Genomic DNA, 22,576 nt, shown 5'->3' with positions numbered 1-22,576 from the left:
TGGTAGAAAATATTGTAAAATATGTATCTGATAAGGGGTTCATAAGCATACACCAATATGAAGGCTACTTATAAGCCAGGAGGAGAACCTGATTGACCACAATGGCACCCTGATATCACACTTCCATGCTCCAGCATTGGAAGAAAACAAACTTCTGTGGTTTAAGCCACGCAGTCTGTTTCATTATGGCAGCCTGAGCTGACGAACATGGTGGGAGAAGGCATTGAATAGACATTTCTCCAAAGAACATCCACAAATGCCAATAAACATATGAAAAGATGCTCAATATTACTAATAGGGAAATACAAATTAAACCACAATGGAGATTATCTCATATCTTCTGTGATGGCCAATATGAATAAGAGGACAATAGCAAGTTTCGTAAGGATATGGAAAAATTGGAACACTTATACACTATTGTTGGAAATGTAAAATGTTTCAACCTTTACAGAAAACAGTATGGAGTTTCCTCAGAAAATTAGAACTGCTGTATTTCCATAAAAATTTGAAAGCAAGATCTTGAATAAATCTTGTGCACATCTATGGTCATTGCAGCATTATTCCCAGTTGGCAAGATGTGGAAACAATCTAAATGTTCATTGGTGGATAAACAGATAAAAATTATATATATCATATATATTATATACCCATGCACACAATGGAATGTTGTGAAGCCTTAAAAAAGAATTTTAGCATATGTGACCTCAGGGATGAGCCTTGATGATATTATGCTAAGTGAAATGAACCAATCAAAAAAAGACAAATATTGCATGATTCCACTTCTGTGAGGTACCTAAATTAATCAAATCCATGGAAACAGAAAATACAATTGTGGTTGCCAAGAACTATGAGGAGAAAGAATTGGAGAATTGTTGCTCAGTGTGTGTAAGGCTTCAGTTATGCAAGATGAAAAAGTTCTACAGATTTGCTGTAGAGCAATGTGTACATAGTTAGCAATAGTGTACCATACACTCAGAAATTGAGAAGGTAAATAAAGATGTGTTGAGGTATGGTGGGAGAAGGCAATGGCACCCCACTCCAGTACTTTTGCCTGAAAAATCCCAAGGATGGAGGAGTGTGGTAGGCTGCAGTCCATATGGTCACTAAGATTCGGACAAGACTGAGCAACTTCACTTTCACTTTTCACTTTCATGCACTGGAGAAGGAAATGGCAACCCACTCCAGCGTTTTTGCCTGGAGAATCCCAGGGACTGGGGAGCCTGGTGGGCTGCTGTCTATGGAGTTGCACAGAGTCGGACATGACTGAAGTGACTTAGCAGCAGCAGCAGCAGAGGTATGGTGAACCATGGGGTATGTATTCCCTATTAAGAATCTCTCTTCACGTCAAAACCTTTGGTTTTCATTTCTCTTACACTAGTTTTCATAACCTAAGGGAATAGATGGTCTTCCCTGGTGGCAGAGTGGATGAGAATTTGCCTGCCCATGCAGAGGACACAGGTTCAGTAGCTGGTCCAGGAAGAGTCCATTTTCTGTGGGGCAACTAAGCCTGTGTGTCACAAACTACTGAGCCTACATGTGCTCTGCCACGAGAAGCCAGTCACTGCAACCAGAGAAAGCCCCTGCACAGCAGCAAAGACCCAGTGCATCCAAAATTAAATAAATAATTTTTTAAAATATGGGAGAACAGAAATCCATTGATGGAGAATCCTAGAACTATCAAAATTGTTTTCTCCAGTCTAGGCAGATTACCTCTTCTAAACTCTCTGAGCAACAGAAGAGAAAATGAGCTGCTCACTTTTATTTTATAATGAGTGTACTTAATTTTTTATTTACCTGAGGCTGTTTCTGGTCAGTGAAATGTGGGAAAGATCAGGGAGAATATAGAGTTCTCTCAAACCCTTTCCCAGATTCAAAACAAAGAATTTGTTTCACCTTAGGGTAAGAAGATCATGTGGTGTTAGTTTTTTATACACACTTAAATAATGTATCTTGACATAATATGTTAATCATTTGCTCTTCTAAGAGATTTACTCCAATAACTGAACTATTATGAGATTAATATTAGAAATCTCTTTGGTGAATTTATAGCCTAAGGTATCTTTAATTGCCTTTCATTAAGAATGTTTAGCAAAAATAATTCTTTTAAAAAAGAATCATAAATTTTAAACAAAAAGCTTTTGAGAATTACACTGGAAAACCTATACATTCATCTTCATTCAGGCTTATGTCAATATTCAGCCACAACCACTTCAGAATGCTGAAAATTATGTTTTTTTTGCTAATGGCTGAGATGCAGTTGAGACCTTAGCCCAGGCTGGTTTTGGGAAGACACCTCTACATCCTCCTGGCCCCTCACCTTGCTGCCATGGTGTCCATTCTTCATCAGAATCCTCAGTATCATTTCCCTGGGGTTTGATGACCTGCCTGCGGTGATGCATGAAAGCTGGTCGAGTGGCTCTGAAACCTGGAAAGAAGCAAAATATTTGTTGTAAGAAGGAGGCACAAAGCACAGAAGCAATGGAAAGTGTCACAAAGTCAGGGAAATCAGTAGGATGGGCTGGGAGCATGTAGAACAAGGCAAGAGGTGAGCTCTGCACTGCCAGGGTCAATCCCACTTTGGTAAAACAATAAAAATTTCCTGCAGGTTAGTCTCCACACAGAAGGGAACTGTGAGCAGATGAAGCCACCTAAGAGAGAGCCAAGGAAACACTGAGGCTGAAGACCTGTTTCATGTTTCCCAGGCTCACAGGCACGTAGCACTTCCCGTTACCTATAGCAATTAGCGCTTCACAGTTCCTTTTCACATTCCCATATTAGATTTTTTCCCATTCTCCCATCTCTGCCCATTCTTCCTTGGAGAAGTATATGGAAATGTTTTTGAAAGCACCATTGGCCTAAGGAAAATAATAGATTTCATCAGGGACTTACTAATATAAGTCAGGCCTTAGAGCTGACTTCTCATCCACCTTTTGTGCAGGGACTAGCCTGAAGCTACTGGATGGTCTCTGTGAGACAGGGACAAAGACTTTCCTTCCTGCCTGTGTCCTACTTAACTGAAAAAGCACTGAGCATTTTCCTAACTCTCGCTGGACACAGAGCAGTTGATGATGCTACTGTCCTGTTTTGTCCTGCTCCACACCACCGTCTCAGGATCAGGCATTCCCATCCTGTGTACATTCACAGAGAAGTTCACTCAACTGCCCAGTCAAGCAGTCTGTTGTCCTTTAGGGACTGGGGCTGTGTCCTTCCTATAGAGCTGGCTTAGAGCCCAGCTTTGCTACCTCTGCCTCTCACCATGAGCTTCCACTCTGTTCTCCCAGCATCTCCCTCAGTTCTCTCCTGTGGAGACCTGTTTCAGCTCATGGCCATGGGAATGCCTCAATACCAAGGTGCCTATGGAAGGAGAAGATGCTGAGATAGCCCAGACCACTGTCCAGAGCCTGGTCTGTCTTCCTTGGGTGGAGTGTCTACGGCGGGAAGGTGTAGGGAAAGTCAGAGTGAGGGTGTTGGTGGGGTGGACAGATTCTGACCAGCTATGACAGGCCACCCTAACGTGAACTAGATATGGTTTCTTTGGTTCCCCTACAATTCAGCGCCTCTGAGGAAAGGCACTGGGAGGGATGTGTCTGTGGGTGACAGAGGGAATTTTGAGGAGACCTGGAAGTCCCTAACTGCTGACCTGGGTTCAGGCTGAAATCAGGGCTCTGTTCCAGTGCAGGAGAGGGAATATTTCTCTAAGAAGGGTTTTGAGGATCTGCCCCTGGGGACTGTGAAAAATCTGGGCCAACATGGGTTCTATGTTTAAGGGAAAAGTTGTTCAGCTTGAGGAGATCTGGGACACGGGCTGAAGGAACTGGGATCCTCAGACAGAGGGGACTGGGGATCTTTCAGCTGATGTCAAATGCACAGCGTGAGAGAACTTGGGATCTTTGAAGCTGAGGAAATCGGAGGTTTCTTATTAAGGGGCTTTAAGTCTCTGACAGGGAGGACAGTGGGGTCTTGAGGACAAAGAGTTTTAAGAGCTTCCAGGCTGAGGTATTCAGGGTCTCTGAGGTTAAGGAAATTTGGTCTCTCTGCAAGTGGTATTTTGAGGGTGCCTCAGGCTGACGGGAACTGGGGTTACTCTAGGTATTTGAGAGTTGCAGCACTAGGGTATTCAGTGTTTCTGCCAGTGAAGGGACTTGGAGTCCCTGAAGATGACCAATTGCGAGCTCTCCTCAGGTTAGGACCCAGGTTCCTCAAAGCTGATGGGATTTGGGGCCTCTCACCCTGGAATTAGAAGCCGTCACTCTGACGGTTTATGAGGGTTGCGCAGGGTGCGTTCCGTTCAGTCTCCTTGCTGTTCTGCGGCACTTCCGACTCCAACGCTTGTCGGGATAACAGCTCAGTGGCTACTCCTCCCGCGCTGAAGCAAAGTGAAGGGGGCGCAGCCGTCTTGTACGGTTCCAGGCACAAGTGACCAATCAGGGCTGCAAGCGAGGCAGTCCAGCCAATAGGCACCGGGAGGGTGCAAAGAGTGAAGGAGGCCCCGCCCAAAAGCTGGGGGAATGGCTGCTCAGGGGCGTGTCTGTCAAAAAGCCTCCAGTGCGCAGGCGCACTTGTTTTCAGGGTGGCCTCTTAGGCCTGGATCCTCAAGTGGGCGCATTGTCCTCAGGCTGGATGTTTCCTTCCAGTGCCCTCAACTGGAATCACGACTCCACCAGACTGTAGTCATTCTCCCGGATTTTCTCCTAGGCCCACCTGTGCCATAGCTGGTCAAATCTAGTTTGGGGAAGAACTCTATGTGGTGAGTACTGCATTATTCAGGGGAAAACTGTGTAATTAACTAAATTCTGATGAGACACAAGATAAACAACATATGGTCAAACATTTAAATGCAACACATGGAATAAGAAAGAAAAAAACTTGGAGGATTTTTAATCTCAAAGTAGAAGTGGCACGAGTAGTCTGTATATTTAATGTAAGTATCAAAAGCCTTCAAAAATCAGGTATAAATAAAAACTCAAAGTCTTGCAGGTGTTTTCTGTAAAACGAGGCATTGAAGTGGAGGACAATGGATCCACAGAGATGAGTTTGCTTGACACCTACTGGCTTCTCAAGATAAAATAGGGACACTGTTTCTGGCCCTTAGCTAGATTGCTCACAGGAAAAAAAAAAAAAGTGATTTCCATGTATTGGAAGCAAGAGTACTGACTGTAGAATTAGTATCAAGTGGTGATTGGGAGTCTGGATGGAGAAATGTTACCAGAAAAGTGAGTTCATCTCATGGTGGTGTTGAGCCAGAAGATACAACCCAGCCAAAGCTCACGGGAAGGAAAAGTGTATTACTTGCAGTACTATGGAGAATGCCGCGCAGCTTTCTGAAGCACTGTCTCTCTAAAGTGCAAAGGTGGGAAGCTTTAATCTATGGGAACAGGCATGTTGAGGCTTCCATGGTGGCTCAGACAGTAAACAATCTGCCCACAGCAGAAGACCCAGGTTCAGTCCCTAGGTGGGGAAGATCCCCATAGGAGGGCATGGCAATGCACTCCAGTATTCTTGCCTGGAGAATCCCATGGACAGAGGAGCCTGGTGGTCCATGGTGTTGCAAAGAATCAGACACAAGTGAGTGACTAACACTTTACCTTTACAGGCATGTTCATTAAGGGTCTTGGGCTGTGTGAGATTCCAAGCTTCAGTTGATTGAAGTCTTGAGAGTCAGAACCAGTCACCATTCAGCATCCCTTATGTTCCAGCTTCCCTGGTGGCTCAGAGGTTTAAAGTGTCTGCCTGCAATGCAGGAGACCTGGGTTAGATCCCTGGGTCGGGAAGATCCCCTGGAGAAGGAAATGGCAACCCACTCCAGTATTCTTGCCTGGAGAATCCCATGGACAGAGGAGCCTGGTGGGCTACAATCCACAGGGTCGCAAAGAGTTGGACATGACTGAGTGACTTCATTTCATTTATGTTCCAGCTAATCTGGTGTAGATATAGATATCTATTCTTAATATTCTTTTCCCTTATCAGTTCAGTTCAGTCAGTCATGTGTGACTTTTTGTGATCCCAAGGACTGCAGTACACCAGGCTCCCTGTCCATCACTAACTACCAGAGCTTGCTCAACTCATGTCCATAGAGATGGTGATACAATCCAACCATCTCATCTTATGCCATCCCCTTCTCCTCCCACCTTCAATTTCTCCCAGCATTGGGGTCTTTGCCAGTGAGTCAGTTCTTTGCATCAGGTGGCCAAAGTATTGGAGCTTCAGCTTCAATATCTGTCCTTCCAATGAATCTTCAAGACTGATTTCCTTTAGGATGGACTAGTTGGATCTCCTTGCAGTCCAAGGGACTCTCAAGAGTCTTCTCCAACACCACAGTTCAAAGTGTCAATTCTTGGGCACTTAGCTTTCTTTGTAGTCCAACTCTTACTTCCATACATGACTATTGGAAAAACCATAGCTTTGACTAGATGGAACTTTGTTGACAAGGTAATGTCTCTGCTTTTTAATATGCTGTCTAGGTTGCTTAGAGCTTTTCTTCCAAGGAGCAAGCGTCTTTGAATGTTATGGCTGCAGTCACATTTCCAGGGATTCTGGAGCCCAAGAAAATAAAGTCTCTCACTGTTTCCATTGTTTCCCAGTCTATTTGCCGTGAAGTGATGGAAACGAATGCCATAATCTTTGTTTTCTGAATGTTGAGTTTTAAGTCAGCCTTTTGACTCTCTCACTTTAATCAAGAGGCTCTTGTTCTGCTTCACTTTCTGTCATAAGGGTGGTGTCATCTGCATATCTGAGTTTATTGATATTTCTCTTGGCAATCTTGATTCTAGCTTGTGCTTCATCCAGTCTGGCATTTTGCATGGTGTACTCCACACCTAATTAAACATGGTGACAATATACAACCTTGACATATGCTTTTCCTAATTTAGAACCAGTCCGTTTTTCCATGTCTGGTCCTAACTGTTGCTTCTTGACCTTCATACAGATTTTTCAGGAGGCAGGTAAGGTGGTCTGGTATTCCCATCTTTTGGGAATTTCCAACAGTTTGTTGTGATCCACACAGTCAAAGGCTTTGGCCTAGTCAATAAATCAGAAGTAGATGTATTTCTGGACTCTCTTACTTTTTCTATGATCTAGTGGATGTTGGCAATTTGATTTAAGGTTCTCTCCCTTTTCTAAATCCAGCTTGAACATCTAGAAGTTCTTGGTTCACATATGTTGAAACCTCACTTGGAGAATTTTGAGCATTTGTTTGCTAACATGTTAGATGAGGACAATTGTGCAATAGTTTGAACATTCTTTGGCATTTCCTTTCTTTGGGAATGGAATGAAAACTGACCTTTTCCAGTCCTGTGGCCACTGCCGAGGTTTCCAAATTTGCTGGCATATTGAGGGCAGCACTTATTTTTAGGACTTGAAATAGCTCAGTTGGAATTCCATCACCTCCACTAGCTTTGTTCATAGTGATGCTTCCTAAGGACCATTTGACATCGCTTTCCTGAATGTCTGGCTCTAGATGACTAATAACACCATCGTGGTTCTCTGGGTCATTAAGATCTCTTTTGTATAGTTCTTCTGTGTATTCTTGCCACTTCTTCTTAGTATCTACTGCTTCAGAAATGGCCCATAGCATTTATTTCCTTTACTGTGCCCATCTTTGCATGAAATGTTCCCTTGGTATCTCTAATTTTCTTAAACAGATCTCTATTCTTTCCCGTTCTGTTGTTTTCCTCTATCTTTTTACATTGTTCACCTAAAAGGTCTTTCTTATATCTCCTTGCTGTTGTATGGCACTCTACATTCAGATGGGTGTATCTTTTTTCTTTTCTCTTTTGCCTTTAGCTTGTCTTCTTTTCTCAGCTATTTGTGAGGCCTCCTCAGACAACACCTTTGCCTTTCTGGTCGTCTGTTTCAAATATGATAATATACATGTTTCAGTGCTATTCTGTCCTAGCATCCCACCCTCCCCTGCTCCCACAGAGTCCAAAAGTCTGTTCTTTACATCTGTGTCTCTTTTGCTGTTGTGTTTAGGGTTGGTGTTACCATCTTTCTAAATTCCATATATATGTGTTAATATACTGTATTGGTGTTTTTCTTTCTGACTTACTTCACTCTGAATAGCAGGCTCCAGTTTCTTTCACCTCATTAGAACTGGCTCAAATGTGTTCTTTTAAATAGCTGAGTGATATTCCACTGTGTATATGTACTACAACTTTCATAACCATTCATCTGTCTATGGACATCTAGGTTGCTTTCATGCCCTAGCTATTGTAAGGATTGCTGCAATGAACACTGTGGTATGGGCATCTCTTTCAATTCTCGTTTCCTTGGTGTGTTTGCCCAGCAGCTGGATTTCTTGGTTCTATGGCAGTTCTATTTCCAGTTTTTTTTTAAAGAAACGTCCATGCTATTCTCCATAATGGCTATACTAGTTTGCATTTCCAGCAACAGTGTAAGAAGGTTCCCTTTTCTCCATACCATCTCTAGCATTTATTGTTTGTAGACTTTCAGATGGGAGCCATTCTGACTGGGGTGAGATGATCCCTCAGTGTAGTTTTGATTTGCATGTCTCTGATAGTGAGTGATGTTGAGCATCTTTTCATGTGTTTGTTAGCCATCTGTATGTCTTCTTTGGAGAAATGTCTGTTTAGTTCTTCGGCCCATTTTTTGATTGGGTCATTTATTTTTCTGGTATTGAGCTCCATGAGCTGCTTGTATATTTCGGAGATTGATTCTTTGTCAGTTGTTTTGGTTGCTATTATTTTCTCCCATTATGAAGGCTGTCTTTTCACCTTGCTCATTGTTTCCTTCGTTGTGCAAAAACTTTTACATTTAATTAGGTCCTGTTTGTTAATTTTTACTTTTATATCCATTACTCTGGGAGGTGGGCCATAGAGGATCTTGCTGTGATTTATGTCGGAGAGTATTCTGCCTATGTTTTCTTCTGGGAGTTTTACAGTTTCTGGTCTTACATGTAGATCTTTATTTATTTATTTTTTTAGAAGATATTATGTCTTTAATTCTTTTTTTTTAATTTTTATTTTTACTTTATTTTGCTTTACAATACTGTATTGGTTTTCCCATACATTGACATGAATCAGCCACGGGTGTACATGAGTTCTCAATCCTGAACCCCCCTCCCACTTCCATTTTGAGTTTACTTTTGTGTGTGGTCTTAGAAAGTGTTCTGGTTTCATTCATTTACAGGCAGTTGACCAGTTTTCTCAGCACCACTTGTTAAAGAGATTGTCTTTTCTCCATTGTCTATTTTTGCCTCCTTTGTCACAGATAAGTTGTCCATAGGTGCAGGGATTCTTCTCTGGGCTCTCTATTTTGTTCTGTTGATCTATATTTCTGTCCTTTTGCCAGTGCCACACTATCTTGATGACTGTAGCTTTGTAGTATAGTCTGATTGACTTCGTACTTTTGCTTTGCAGTCCCCTATAATGAAAAGCACATTTCTTTTGGTATTAGTTTTAGAATTTCTTGTAGGTCCTCATAGAACCATTCAGCTTCAGCTTCTTTGGAATTAGTGGTTGGGGCATAGACTTGGATTACTGTGATGTTGAATGGTTTGCCTTGGAGACAAACAGAAATCATTCTGTCCTTCTTGAGATTGCATGCAAGTACTGCATTTTTTACTCTTGTTGACTATGAGGGCTACTGCATCTCTTCTAAGGGATTCTTGCTCACAGTAGTAGATGCAATGATCATCTGAGTTAAATTCGCCCATTCCAGTCCATTTTAGTTCACTGATTCATAAAATGTCAATGTTCACTCTTGCCATTTCCTATTTGACCACATCCAATTTACCATGATCATAGAACTAACATTATAGGTTGCTATGGAATACTGTTCTTTCTTGCATCAGACTTTACTTTCATCACCAGTCACATCCATAACTGGGCACTGTTTTCACTTTTGCTCTGTCTCTTCATTCTTTCCAGAGTTATTTCTCCACTATTCTCCAGTAGCATATTGGGCACCTACCGACCTGGGGAGTTCATCTCTCAGTGTCACATCTTTTTGCCTTTTCATACCATTAATGGGGTTCTCAAGGCAAGAATACTGAAGTGGTTTCCATTCCCTTCTCCCGTGGACCACGTTTTGTCAGAACACTCCACCATGACCCATTCATCTTGGATGGCCATACACGGCATGGCTCATAGTTTCATTGAGTTAGATAAGGTTGTAGTCCATGGGATCAGTTTGGTTAGTTTTCTATGATTGTGATTTTCATTTTGTCTGCCCTCTTATGAATAAGGATAGGAGAATTATGGAAGCTTCCTGATGGGAGACAATAACTGTGGGGGAAACTGAGCCTTGATCTGATTGGTGGGGCCATCCTCAGTAATCTTTAATCCAATTTTCTGTAGATGGGGGAGGCTGTGTTCCCTCCCTATTGTTTGGCCTGAGGCCAAAGTGTTGACCCACGTTTCCACCAGAGACTCCTGGATTCTCATAGGGAATTCTGAGTCTCATGTGGGGACACTCCTCCTTTCTCCTGGCTCCTGCTGCACACAAGGTTTTGTTTGTGCTCTCCAAGAGTCTGTTTCCCCAGTCCTGTGCAAGTTCTGTAATCTAATCCCTCTGGCTTCCAAAGTCTAATTCCCTGGAGGTTCTCAGTCCCTTTGCTAGATCCCCAGGTTGGGAAATCTGTTGTAGGTCCTAGAACTTTCTTAACAGTGCAAGAATTTCTTTGGTATAATTGTTCTGCAGTTTGTGGGTCGTCTGCTTGGTGGCTCTGTGGTGGAGCTAATGGCAACATCCTCCAAGAGAGCTTATGCCACATGCTAAGTGCCCCAGGTCTGCTTCAGCCAGAGCCCCTTTCCGTGCAACAGGCCACTGCAGACCCATCTCACTCAAACATTCAAAGGCAGGTCTGGTCAGTCTCTGTGGTGCCTCTGGGTCCTGATGTGCACAAGGTTTTGCTTGAGTCTTCCAGGTGTATCTGGCGGGCATGGGGTTTGATTATAAATGCGATTTTGCCCCTCCTACCATCATGTTGGGGCTTCTCCTTTGCCCTTGCATGTGGGGTATCTTTTTTGGTGGGATCTAACGTTATCTTGTTGATGGTTGTTTAGCAGCCATCAAGTTGCAATTTTGGAGTTCTCGCAGGACAAGATGAGTGCACATCCTTCTACCCTGACATTTTTTCCCTTATAGGTTTTTACAAAGTGTTCTGTGTAGTTGCCTGTGCTATACAGTAGGTCATTGTTGAATATTTATTTTACTTTCATTTTTTAAAGTGTTGATTTATCTTGTTTATTTCATTTATCTATTTTTGGCTGCACTGTCTTTGTTGCTGTGCCCGGGTTTTCTCTATTTTCAGAGAGGGGGGGCTACTCTTCCTTGTGGTGTGAGGGCTTCTTGTGGTGGTGTCTTCTCTCTTTGTGGAGCACAGGCTCCAGGGTGTCTGGGCTTCTGTAGTTGCAGCACATAGGCTCAGCAGTTGTGGCTCCGAGGCTTCGACCACAAGCTCAATAGTTGAATGAGAATCCCTCACACTGCAAAAAGGAGAAGCCCACAGTCTCCTCAACTAGAGGAAAGTCTGTGCAGCAACAAAGACCCAGTACAGCCAAAATTAGACATTAAATAAATAAACAGAATTATGAAATAACAACAGCAATAAAACTCCACAAAAAGCAGAGCTGGTATCAGGTAGCCCAGTAACTAAGTCTGTTTGTCTCTGGTTCATTGCACTGCTGCTTTCTTTCTGAAATGCAAAAAGAAAGAAACCTACAAGGGGCGGTCTACAAGGGTTGGAAAACTACAAGGGTGGGAAAGGCAAGCACCAGGGTGTAAGTAGCATGAGGTTAAAGGAGAATAGGTGCAAGGTGTAGGTCAAGTAGAGTTAGGGGGCAGAAAAGCAAACTTAGTTAAAGAGTACAGATTAGGAGCAGTAAGGAAAATCTAGGAGGGATCAGGCCTGCTCACTCTTCTCTTTATCTTCTTTGCTCTCAGGAAAGGAAAGAAAATCATTTCTCTTTTTTCTTTTTCACTGCAACCCTGGGCTTCTGGCCCCCTCCCTCCCATCTCTGCCTCTGCCTTTAAGAGGCTTCCCCTCTGTGTCCTCTTTCATCTCTTCAAAGGACTCTGTCAGTTGGATTGAAAGTCATCCTCACCCTACATGAGCTTACATTGAGATCCTTAACTACATCTACAAAGAACCTTTGCCCATATATGGCCTTGTTCTGGGAGGACACATCTTTGTTGACCATCATTCACTCCATTCTCTCTGTATAAAATAACCCTCATTTTAGGAGATCACCACAGGCCCATATAGATGGGCGTAGACAGCGGCCACACAGGTGGAGTCTGGAGAGAATGAGTTCCTTGCAGTCCCTGGAATGTATGAAGGCCTGGCTTCATCAGGTGAGGTGAATCACAGGGAGTAGAGGGGCATGGTCTTGTTCAGACTTCAAAAAGACCACTTTGCAGTGTGATATGAGATGTACTGTGGGAGCAGGGAGCTTCATCAGGGCCTGATGGAGGGGTTAGGCTTGGGCCAGGGCCTTGGGTATAAAGCGGACTTAGTGTTGGAGTTGGCCATGCGCCCTGGAGGAGGAGCTGACAGTCACTGGGGCCCAAGGAACTGGGAACCTGGAAGGCCTCCGTATTCCTGAACCTGAAGAGGAAATGTTAAAATTTTACATCACCTCCTGCTCCTACTGCCTCTGTAACTCAGCTTGTTCCTTGCAAAGACTGTATCACCTAGGTCACACAGTCTCAGAAAGTGGGGGCCTACAATACCCAGAGCTGGAGCTTTTTTCCCTCGCCCTTTTCCTGCCCCCTGCATACCTGCTTAATCATGCCTGTCCATGATAATGCACGGCCCGTGTCCCTGACACTCCCCTCACCCCTAGGGGAACTCCCCACTCTGCTGGAGCACTTCCAGTGGCTGTGGGTAGCCACTGACAGGACTCTGGTCTCCTCAGGACCCACTAGGACTTCAGCTTAGGGACAGTGTGAAGTTCAGCTCAGGCTGACAGGAGATAGATCACCACAGGACCCATGCAATTTCAGCTTTGAGACATTGTGGAGTTCAGTTCAGGAAGATGGGAGTCTAGTCTCCTCAAGACCTGCTGGTGCTTCAGCTTTGGGACTTCATGGAATTCAGTTCAGGGAGACAGGCAGCCTGGTCTCCTCAGGACCTGCTTGGGTTTTGGCTTTGAAACAATGTGGGGTTCACTTCAGGCTGATAGGAGTCTCCTCAGGACTCATTGGTGTTTCAGCTTTGGGACTTTGTGGGGTTCAGTTCAGGCGGACAGGGTTCTAGCCACTGAGGACCCATTGGGGCTTTGGCTTTGGGACATTGTGGGGTTCAGTTCAGTCTGACGGGAGCCTGGTCTCCTCAGGACCCACTGGTGTTTCAGCTTGGATACATTTTGGGGTTCAATCTATGGTGATGGGAGTCTGGCCACTCAGGAATCATTGTGGCTTTGGCTTTGGGACATCGTAGGGTTAGCTCAGGCTGATGGGAGTCTAGTCTCCTCAGGACCTGCTAGATCTTCAGCTTTGGGACTTTGTGGGGCTCAGTTCAAGCTTACAGGAGTCTGGTCTTTTCAGGACCCACTGGTATTTCAACTTTGGGACATTGCGGGGTTCAGTTCAAGGAGATGGGAGTCTGGCCACTGAGGACCCACTGGGGCTTTGACTTAGAAACATTGTGGTGTTCAGTTCAAGCTGACAGGAGTCTGGTCTTCTCAGGACCCACTGGGGTTTCAGCTTTGATACATTTTGGGGTTCAATCCAGGGTGAAGGGAATCTGGTCTCCTTAGGACCTGCTGGTGCTTCAGATTTAGGACTTTCTGGGGTTCAGTTCAGGCTGACAGAAGTCTTATCTTTTCAGGAGCCACTGGGGTTTCAGCTTTGGGACTTTGTGGGGTTCAGTTCAGTGAAATGGGACTCTGGCCATGGAGGACCCATTGGAGCTTTAACATTGATACATTGTGGGGTTCAGTTCAAGCTGATGAAAGTCTGGTCTTCTCAGGATCCAGTGGGGTTTCAGCTTTGATGCATTTTGGAGTTCAATCCTGGATGATGGGAGTCTGGCCCCTCAGGACCCATTATAGCTTTGGGACATAGTGGGTTTCAGTTCAGGCTGTCAGGAGCCTGGGTTCCTCAGGACCTGCTGGGGCTTCATCTTTGGTACATTGTGGGGTTCTGTCGAGTCTGAGAGGAGTCTGATTTCCTCAGGACCTGCAGGGAGGTGGTGCCACTGAAGGAAAAGGTGAGGAAAATTGGGAAGAAGCTTTCTGTTTGTGGCTTTTGCTGAGTGTCTGTCTTCAGAGGACTCAGGACTATTAGGGCTTGATGTGGAAAGTTGTGGGTTTTTAGTCAGTTTTTGTCTGTGGTATATAATGATGTCTAGTGTTGTTCCTTGGTGTACGGCATCCATTTTCCCCACAGTTTATTGAGAGGACTGCCCTTTCTTGGGTGTATGTTCTTGGCTTCTTTCTTGTGAAGTAACTAACCACATGCCTTGCCTGTAGATTTATTTCTGAACTCTCTGATCTCTGTGCCTGTCTCTGAGCCAGTTCCACACATCCTGCGGTGCCTTTAGGTGCATAATGTTGATTGAAGTCAAGGAGGGAGATAACACCAGCCTGTTCTCTTTTCTCAGGATCACTTGGGCTTTTCTGAGTCTTTTGTGACTCCACACACATTAAGATTGCTTTTGTTTATCTGAAAAATGTCACTGAAATGTTGATAGTGATCACATGAATGTGTACATTGCTTTGGTTAGAATGGACATCTTAATGAAATTTTCACCCATTAGCTTGGGATATATCTTTGTGTTGTTCAGTTGCATTGATCAGTGTCTTGCAGTTTTTAGCTTGTAGGTCTTTGAAGTCCTTGGTTGACTTCCTAGTTTTGCTGGGAGATGCAATTTTAAGTAGGATTATTTTCTTGATTTTCTGAATAAAGTCTTTCAGAATAGATCTCCTTAATTTTGCGAAGTCCACAATATTTTTATTTTATGGATGACAGGTTGTGTGTTAAAACTCAAAAGCTCATGATACACAGGACAAACCCAAGGCCATGTAGATTTTCTATTTCAGTTTGGTCGCTCAGTCGTATCCAACTCTCTGCGACCCCATGGACTGCAGCATACCATGTCACCCTGTCCATCACCAACTCCCAGAGCTTGTGAAAACTCATGTCCATCCCGTCAGTGATGCCATTCAACCATTTCATCCTCTGTCGTCCCCTTATCCTCCCTCTTTCAGTCTTTCCCAGCATCAGAGTTTTTTCGAGTCAGTTCATTGCATCAGGTGGCCAGAGTATTGGAGTTTCAGCTTCAGTGCCAGTCCTTCCAAAGAAACTTCAGGACTGATTTCCTTTAGGATGGATTGGTGGGATCTCCTTGCAGTCCAAAGGACTGTCAAATGTCTTCTCCAAAAACACAGTTCAAAAGCATCAATTGGCCTAAGGCTTTGGCATAGTAAATAAAGCAGAAGTAGATGTTTTTCTGAAACTTGCTTGTCTTTTTTATTTTTGAGAAAATAAGCAATTTATTAGGAAAACATATTTGCACAACATAAAAGTAAATCAGTAATGTCAAGACTGTATAAAGATTTTTCCTAAAATCAATTTTTAAAATGTAGTCAAACAGTCAACGGAATTTGAAAAAGATTTATTTAAATATATATAAGGACAATTCACTAAAGGAGAAATGCAAATATTATAAGCCAGTAATATAAACATAGATGGCCAACTTCAGAAAGAAATGGAAAAATGTGAAATAAAATGCCACTTCATACTTATGAGACTGGGCAAAAATGTTAAAGCCTGAGAACATATGATAAGGAGATTGGGCAATAAGTATGTCAGCACAATAACCATGGAGAATAATTTGTTTATGCCAGTAATGGTTTTGATATACATGTCCTACAACTAGTTATTTTGCTCCCAAGTATACACCTTAGTCTTTTTTTTTTAATTTTAAAATTTTTAATTCTTACATGCGTTCCCAAACATGAACCCCCCTCCCACCTCCCTCCCCATAACATCTCTCTGGGTCATCCCCATGCACCAGCCCCAAGCATGCTGCATCCTGCATCAGATATAGACTGGCGATTCAATTCTTACATGATAGTATACATGTTAGAATGTCATTCTCCCAAATCATCCCACCCTCTCCCTCTCCCTCTGAGTCCAAAAGTCCGTTATACACATCTGTGTCTCTTTCCCTGTCTTGCATACAGGGTCGTCATTGCCATCTTCCTAAATTCCATATATATGTGTTAGTATACTGTATTGGTGTTTTTCTTTCTGGCTTACTTCACTCTGTATAATCGGCTCCAGTTTCATCCATCTCATCAGAACTGATTCAAATGAATTCTTTTTTACGGCTGAGTAATACTCCATTGTGTATATGTACCACAGCTTTCTTATCCATTCATCTGCTGATGGACATCTGATGATCCAACAGATGCTGGCAATTTTGCCTCTCCTTCCTCTGCCTTTTCTAAATCCAGCTTGAACATCTGGACGTTCATGGCTCATCTACTGTTGAAGCCTGGCTTAGAGAATTTTCAGCATTACTTTGCTAGCATGTGAGATAAGTGCAATTGTGTGGTAATTTAAACATTCTTTGGCGTTGCCCTTCTTTGGGATTGGAATGAAAACTGACAACCTTTTCTAGTCCTGTGCCACAGCTGAGTTTTCCAAATTTGCTGGCATATAGAGTGCAGCACCTTAACAGTATCGTCTTTTAGGATTTGAAATAGCTCAACTGGAATTGTATCACCTCCACTAGCTTTGTTTGTAGTGATGCATCCGCAGGCCCCCTTGGCTTCACATTCCAGGATGTCTGGCTCTAGGTGAGTGATCATACCATCGTGATTATCTGGCTCATGAAGATCTTTTTGGGTACAGTTCTGCTGTGTATTGTTGCCACCTCTTCTTAATCTCTTCTGCTTCTGTTAGGTCTCTACCATTTCTGTCCTTTATTGTGCCCATCTTTGCATGAAATGCACAGGTGCAGGAGGGCCTAGAGGAGCTATCCCACGTTGAAGGTCAGGAAGAGTGGCGGTGAGGAGATACCCCTCGTCCAAGGTAAGGAGCAGTGGCTGTGCTTTGCTGGAGCAGCCGTGAAGAGTTAACCCATGCCCAAGGTAAGAGAAACCAAAGTAAGATGGTAGGTGTTGCAAGGGGGCATCAGAGGGCAGACACACTGAAACCATACTCACAGAAAACTAGTCAATCTAATCACACTAGGACCACAGCCTTGTCTAACTCAATGAAACTAAGCCATTCCCGTGGGGCAACCCAAGACGGGTGGGTCATGGTGGAGAGGTCTGATAGAATGTGGTCCACTGGAGAAGGGAATGGCAAACCACTTCAGTATTCTTGCCTTGAGAACCCCATGAACAGTATGAAAAGGCAAAATGATAGGATACTGAAAGAGGAACTCCCCAGGTCAGTAGGTGCCCAATATGCTACTGGAGATCAGTGGAGAAATAACTCCAGAAAGAATTAAGAGATGGAGCCAAAGCAAAAACAATACCCAGCTGTGGATGTGACTGGTGATAGAAGCAAGGTCCGATGCTGTAAAGAGCAATATTGCATAGGAACCTGGAATGTCAGGTCCATGAATCAAGGCAAATTGGAAATGGTCAAACGAGATGGCAAGAGTGAACGTCAACATTCTAGGGATCAGCGAACTAAAATGGACTGGAATGGGTGAATTTAACTCAGATGACCATTATATCTACTACTGTGGGTAGGAATCCCTCAGAAGAAATGGAGTAGCCATCATGGTCAACAAAAGAGATTGAAATGCAGTACTTGTATGTAATCTCAAAAACAACAGAATGATCTCTGTTTGTTTCCAAGGCAAACCATTCAACATCACAGTAATCCAAGTCTATGCCCCAACCAGTAACGCTGAAGCAGCTGAAGTTTAATGGTTCTATGAAGACCTACAGGACCTTTTAGAACTAACACCCCAAAAAGATGTCCTTTTCATTATAGGGGACTGAAATTCAAAAGTAGGAAGTCAAGAAACACCTGGAGTAACAGGCAAATTTGGCCTTGAAATGCAGAATGAAACAGGGCAAAGACTAATAGAATTTTGCCAAGAAAATGCACTGGTCATAGCAAACACCCTCTTCCAACAACACAAGAGAAGACTCTACACATGGACATCACCAGATGGTCAACACCGAAATCAGATTGATTATATTCTTTGCAGCCAAAGATGGAGAAGGTCTATACAGTCAGCAAAAACAAGACCAGGAGCTGACTGTGGCTCAGATCATGAACTCCTTATTGCCAAATTCAGACTTAAATTGAAGAAAGTAGGGAAAACCGCTAGACCATTCAGTTCAGTTCAGTTCATGACCTAAATCAAATCCCTTATGATTATACAGTGGAAGTGAGAAATAGATTTAAGGGCCTAGATCTGATAGATAGAGTGTCTGATGAACTATGGACAGAGGTTTGTGACATTGTACAGGAGACAGGGATCAAGACCATTCCCATGGAAAAGAAATGCAAAAAAGCGAAATGGCTGTCTGGGGAGGCCTTACAAATAATTGTGAAAAGAAGAGAGGTGAAAAACAAAGGAGAAAAGGAAAGATATAAGCATCTGAAGGCAGAGTTCCAAAGAATAGCAAGAAGAGATAAGAAAGCCTTCTTCAATGCAAAGAAATAGAGGAAAACAACAATGGGAAAGACTAGAGATCTCTTCAAGAAAATTAGAGATACCAAGGGAACATTTCATGCAAAGATGGGCTCGATAAAGGACAGAAATGGTATGGATCTAACAGAAGCAGAAGATATTAAGATGGCAAGAATACACAGAATAGCTGCACAAAAAAGATCTTCAAGACCCAGATAATCACGATGGTGGGATCAGTCATCTAGAGCCAGACATCCTGGAATGTGAAGTCATGTGGGCCTTAGAAAGCATCACTACAAACAAAGCTAGTGGAGGAGATGGCATTCCAGTTGTGCTATTTCAAATCCTGAAAGATGATGCTGTGAAAGTGCTGCACTCAATATGCCAGCAAATTTGGAAAACTTAGCAGTGGCCACAGGACTGGAAAAGTTCAGTTTTCATTCCAATCCCAAAGAAAGGCAATGCCAAAGAATGCTCAAACTACCGCACAATTGCACTCATCTCACATGCTAGTAAAGTAATGCTCAAAATTCTCCAAGCCAGGCTTCAGCAATACATGAACCGTGAACTTCCAGGTGTTCAAGCTGGTTTTAGAAAAGGCAGAGGAACCAGAGATCAAATTGCCAACATCCGCTGGATCATGGAAAAAGCAAGAGAGTTCCAGAAAAACATCTATTTCTGATTTATTGACTATGCCAAAGCCTTTGACTTTGTGGATCACAATAAACTGTGGAAAATTTTGAAAGAGATGGGAATACCAGACCACCTGATCTGCCTCTTGAGAAATCTGTATGCAGGTCAGGAAGCAACAGTTAGAACTGGACATGGAACAACAGACTGGTTCCAAATAGGAAAAGGAGTATGTCAAGGCTGTATATTGTCACCCTGCTTATTTAACTTCTATGCAGAATACATCATGAGAAACGCTGGACTGGAAGAAACACAAGCTGGAATCAAGATTGCCGGGAGAAATATCAATAACCTCAGATATGCAGATGACACCACCCTTGTGGCAGAAAGTGAAGAGGAGCTAAAAGCCTCTTGATGAAAGTGAAAGAGGAGAGTGACAAAGTTGGCTTAAAGCTCAACATTGGAGCCGATTATACTGAGTGAAGTAAGCCAGAAAGAAAAACACCAATACAGTATACTAACACATATATATGGAATTTAGGAAGATGGCAATGACGACCCTGTATGCAAGACAGGGAAAGAGACACAGATGTGTATAACGGACTTTTGGACTCAGAGGGAGAGGGAGAGGGTGGGATGATTTGGGAGAATGACAGTCTAACATGTATACTATCATGTGAATTGAATCGCCAGTCTATGTCTGACGCAGGATGCAGCATGCTTGGGGCTGGTGCATGGGGATGATCCAGAAAGATGTTATGGGGAGGGAGGTGGGAGGGGGGTTCATGTTTGGGAATGCATGTAAGAATTAAAGATTTTGAAATTTAAAAAATAAAAAACTAAAATTAAAAAAAAAAAAAAAAGAAAATGAAGATCATGGCATCTGGTCCCATCCCTTCATGGGAAATAGATGGGGAAACAGTGGAAACAGTGTCAGACTTTATTTTTTGGGGCTCCAAAATCACTGCAGATGGTGATTGCAGCCATGAAATTAAAAGACACTTTCTCCTTGGAATAAAAGTTTTGAGCAACCTAGATAGCATATTCAAAAGCAGAGACATTACTTTGCCGACTAAGGTCCGTCTAGTCAAGGCTGTGGTTTTTCTTGTGGTCATGTATGGATGTGAGAGTTGGACTGTGAAGAAGGCTGAGGACTGAAGAATTGATGCTTTTGAGCTGTGGTGTTGGAGAAGACTCTTGAGAGTCCCTTGGACTGCAAGGAGATCCAACCAGTCTATTCTGAAGGAGATCAGCCCTGGGATTTCTTTGGAAGGAATGATGCTGAAGCTGAAACTCCAGTACTTTGGCCACCTCATGTGAAGAGTTGACTCATTGGAAAAGACTTTGATGCTGGGAGGGATTAGGGGCAGAAGGAGAAGGGGACGGCAGAGGATGAGGTAGCTGGATGGCATCACTGACTCGATGGACGCAAGTCTGAGTGAACTCCTGGAGTTGGTGATGGACAGGGAGGCCTGGCGTGCTGCGATTCATGGGGTCGCAAAGAGTCGGACACAACTGAGCGACTGAACTGAACTGAACTTGCATGAAATGCTCCCTTGGTTTCTCTTATTTTCCTGAAGAGATCTCTAGTCTTTCCCATTCTATTGTTTTCCTGTATTTCTTTGCACTGATCCCTGAGGAAGGCTTTCTTATCTCTCCTTGCTATTCTTTGGAACTCTGCATTCCAATGGGTGTTTTCTCCTTTCTCTTTTGTTTTTTGCTTCTCTGGTTTCCTCAGCTATTTGTAAGACCTCCTGAGACAACCATTTCACCTTTTTGCATTTCTTCTTCTTATGGGTGGTCTTGATCACTGCCTCCTGTACAATGTCATGAATCTCCATTCATAGTTCTTCAGACACTCTGTCTATCAGATATAATCCCTTGAATCTATTTCTCACTTCCACTGGATAATCATAAGGGATTTGATGTAGGTCATACCTGAATGGTCTAGTGATTTTCCGTGCTTTCTTCAATTTAAGTCTGAATCTTGTAGTAAGGAGTTCATGATCTGGGCTCCAGTCAGCTCTCATTCTTATTTTCCCTGACTGTATAGAGCTTCTCCATCTTTGGCTGCAAAGAATAAAATCAGTCTGGTTTTGGTATTGACCATCTGGTTATGTCCATGTGTAGAGTGTTTTCTTCTGTTGTTGGAAGAGGGTGTTTGCTATGGTAAGTGTGTTCTCTTGGAAAAACTGTTACCCTTTGTCCTGATTCATTTAGTGCTCCAAGGCCACATTTGCCTGTCACTCCAGGTATCTCTTGACTTTTACATTGCAAGACTGGTCCAAGAAATGGCCCAAGACTTTGCTTTAAATGCTGTCATCAACCAAGAATGAAAGGAGAAGGTTAGGGAATGGAAGAATCCATTTAAGGGAGATTATTAGGTGAAGCACAGTAAATAAGGGTATGGTGGTTTTGCAGAATAACATGGAGGTCCATTCCTTAGACAAGCTTTTCTTGGTATTTAGTTATCATCCAATTCCTAGCCCAGAGAGTGACACACCCTTACAGATGGAGATATCATCAATAAATGTAAATCTGCTTCATAAAATGGCATTTCTACTTGCTTTTCCAAGATTCTCCTGGTGCTGCTGTTTTTTAAAATTAATCAGTCCAAAATAATCCTTTTGTCAAATGGGCATATTTTAGGTATCCTGTTTTGTGCTCCCCTTGACATGTCTGTGTCCTAATTTACTTATGAATGCATCTGTGGAAGGATATCCTGATATATTTAAGTTTTTAACTATTATGTATAGAGCTCTTGTACATTACTTGAGGCTAGATTTTACTTCACAGTTTTGCAAAGCAGTTGTCTAAATACAAGAGGTACACTTCTTGGATCCTAAGATGAGACTGTTTATATTTGGAGAAAAGTGCCAAGCTGTCCTCCAAAGTTGACTGTCCATGCATTCCACCAGCATCTTGAGTGACCTCTTGTATGATTATTTACTCTCTCTTTATCTTCTTTGGCCAGCTGTATATTTCAGTCTTTAACAAATTTTAAAGAGGTCGTTTGGTATAACTTGATTCAGAGCCTTTTACAGATATGTGTTTTGCAAATGGCACTAGTGGTAAAGAACCCACTTGCTAATGCAGGAGACATAGAAGATGTGGATTTAACCCCTGGGCTGGGAGGATCCCCTGGAGGAGGGTGTGGCAATCCATTCCAGTATTCTTGTCTGGGGAATTCCATGGACAGAGCCTGGCAGGCTACATTCCATAGGGTCACAAAAAGTAGGACATGACTGAAGCAACTGAGCATGCAGTATGTACTTTGTCTTTTGGTTTTATGAATAAAGTCTCCCATAGAGTAGACATTATTAATTTTATAAAGTCCACATTTTTTTCTTTTGTTGATAGACTTTTTTATTAAAA

The 22,576-nt window shown here is 43.0% G+C and overlaps 1 protein-coding gene across 1 annotated transcript in view; it reads right to left on the bottom strand.

Moving 5' to 3' along the window:
* The window catches only part of LOC101118592 (histone-lysine N-methyltransferase PRDM7-like), a 31,215-nt gene extending 19,054 nt beyond the window's left edge, over window positions 1–12,161 (bottom strand). The window contains 3 exon segments of the mRNA XM_042242333.1: window positions 2,318–2,425; window positions 2,732–2,855; window positions 12,081–12,161. Of these exon segments, the coding sequence (XP_042098267.1) occupies window positions 2,318–2,425; window positions 2,732–2,855; window positions 12,081–12,161 (313 nt within the window).
* Window positions 12,162–22,576: the final 10,415 nt, after the last annotated feature.

Source organism: Ovis aries, chromosome X (assembly GCF_016772045.2).
Source record: "Ovis aries strain OAR_USU_Benz2616 breed Rambouillet chromosome X, ARS-UI_Ramb_v3.0, whole genome shotgun sequence".
Classification (NCBI taxonomy): domain Eukaryota; kingdom Metazoa; phylum Chordata; class Mammalia; order Artiodactyla; family Bovidae; genus Ovis; species Ovis aries.
The sequence above is the reverse complement of the archived record's forward strand: the minus strand, read 5'-3'. Positions and strand labels throughout refer to the sequence as shown.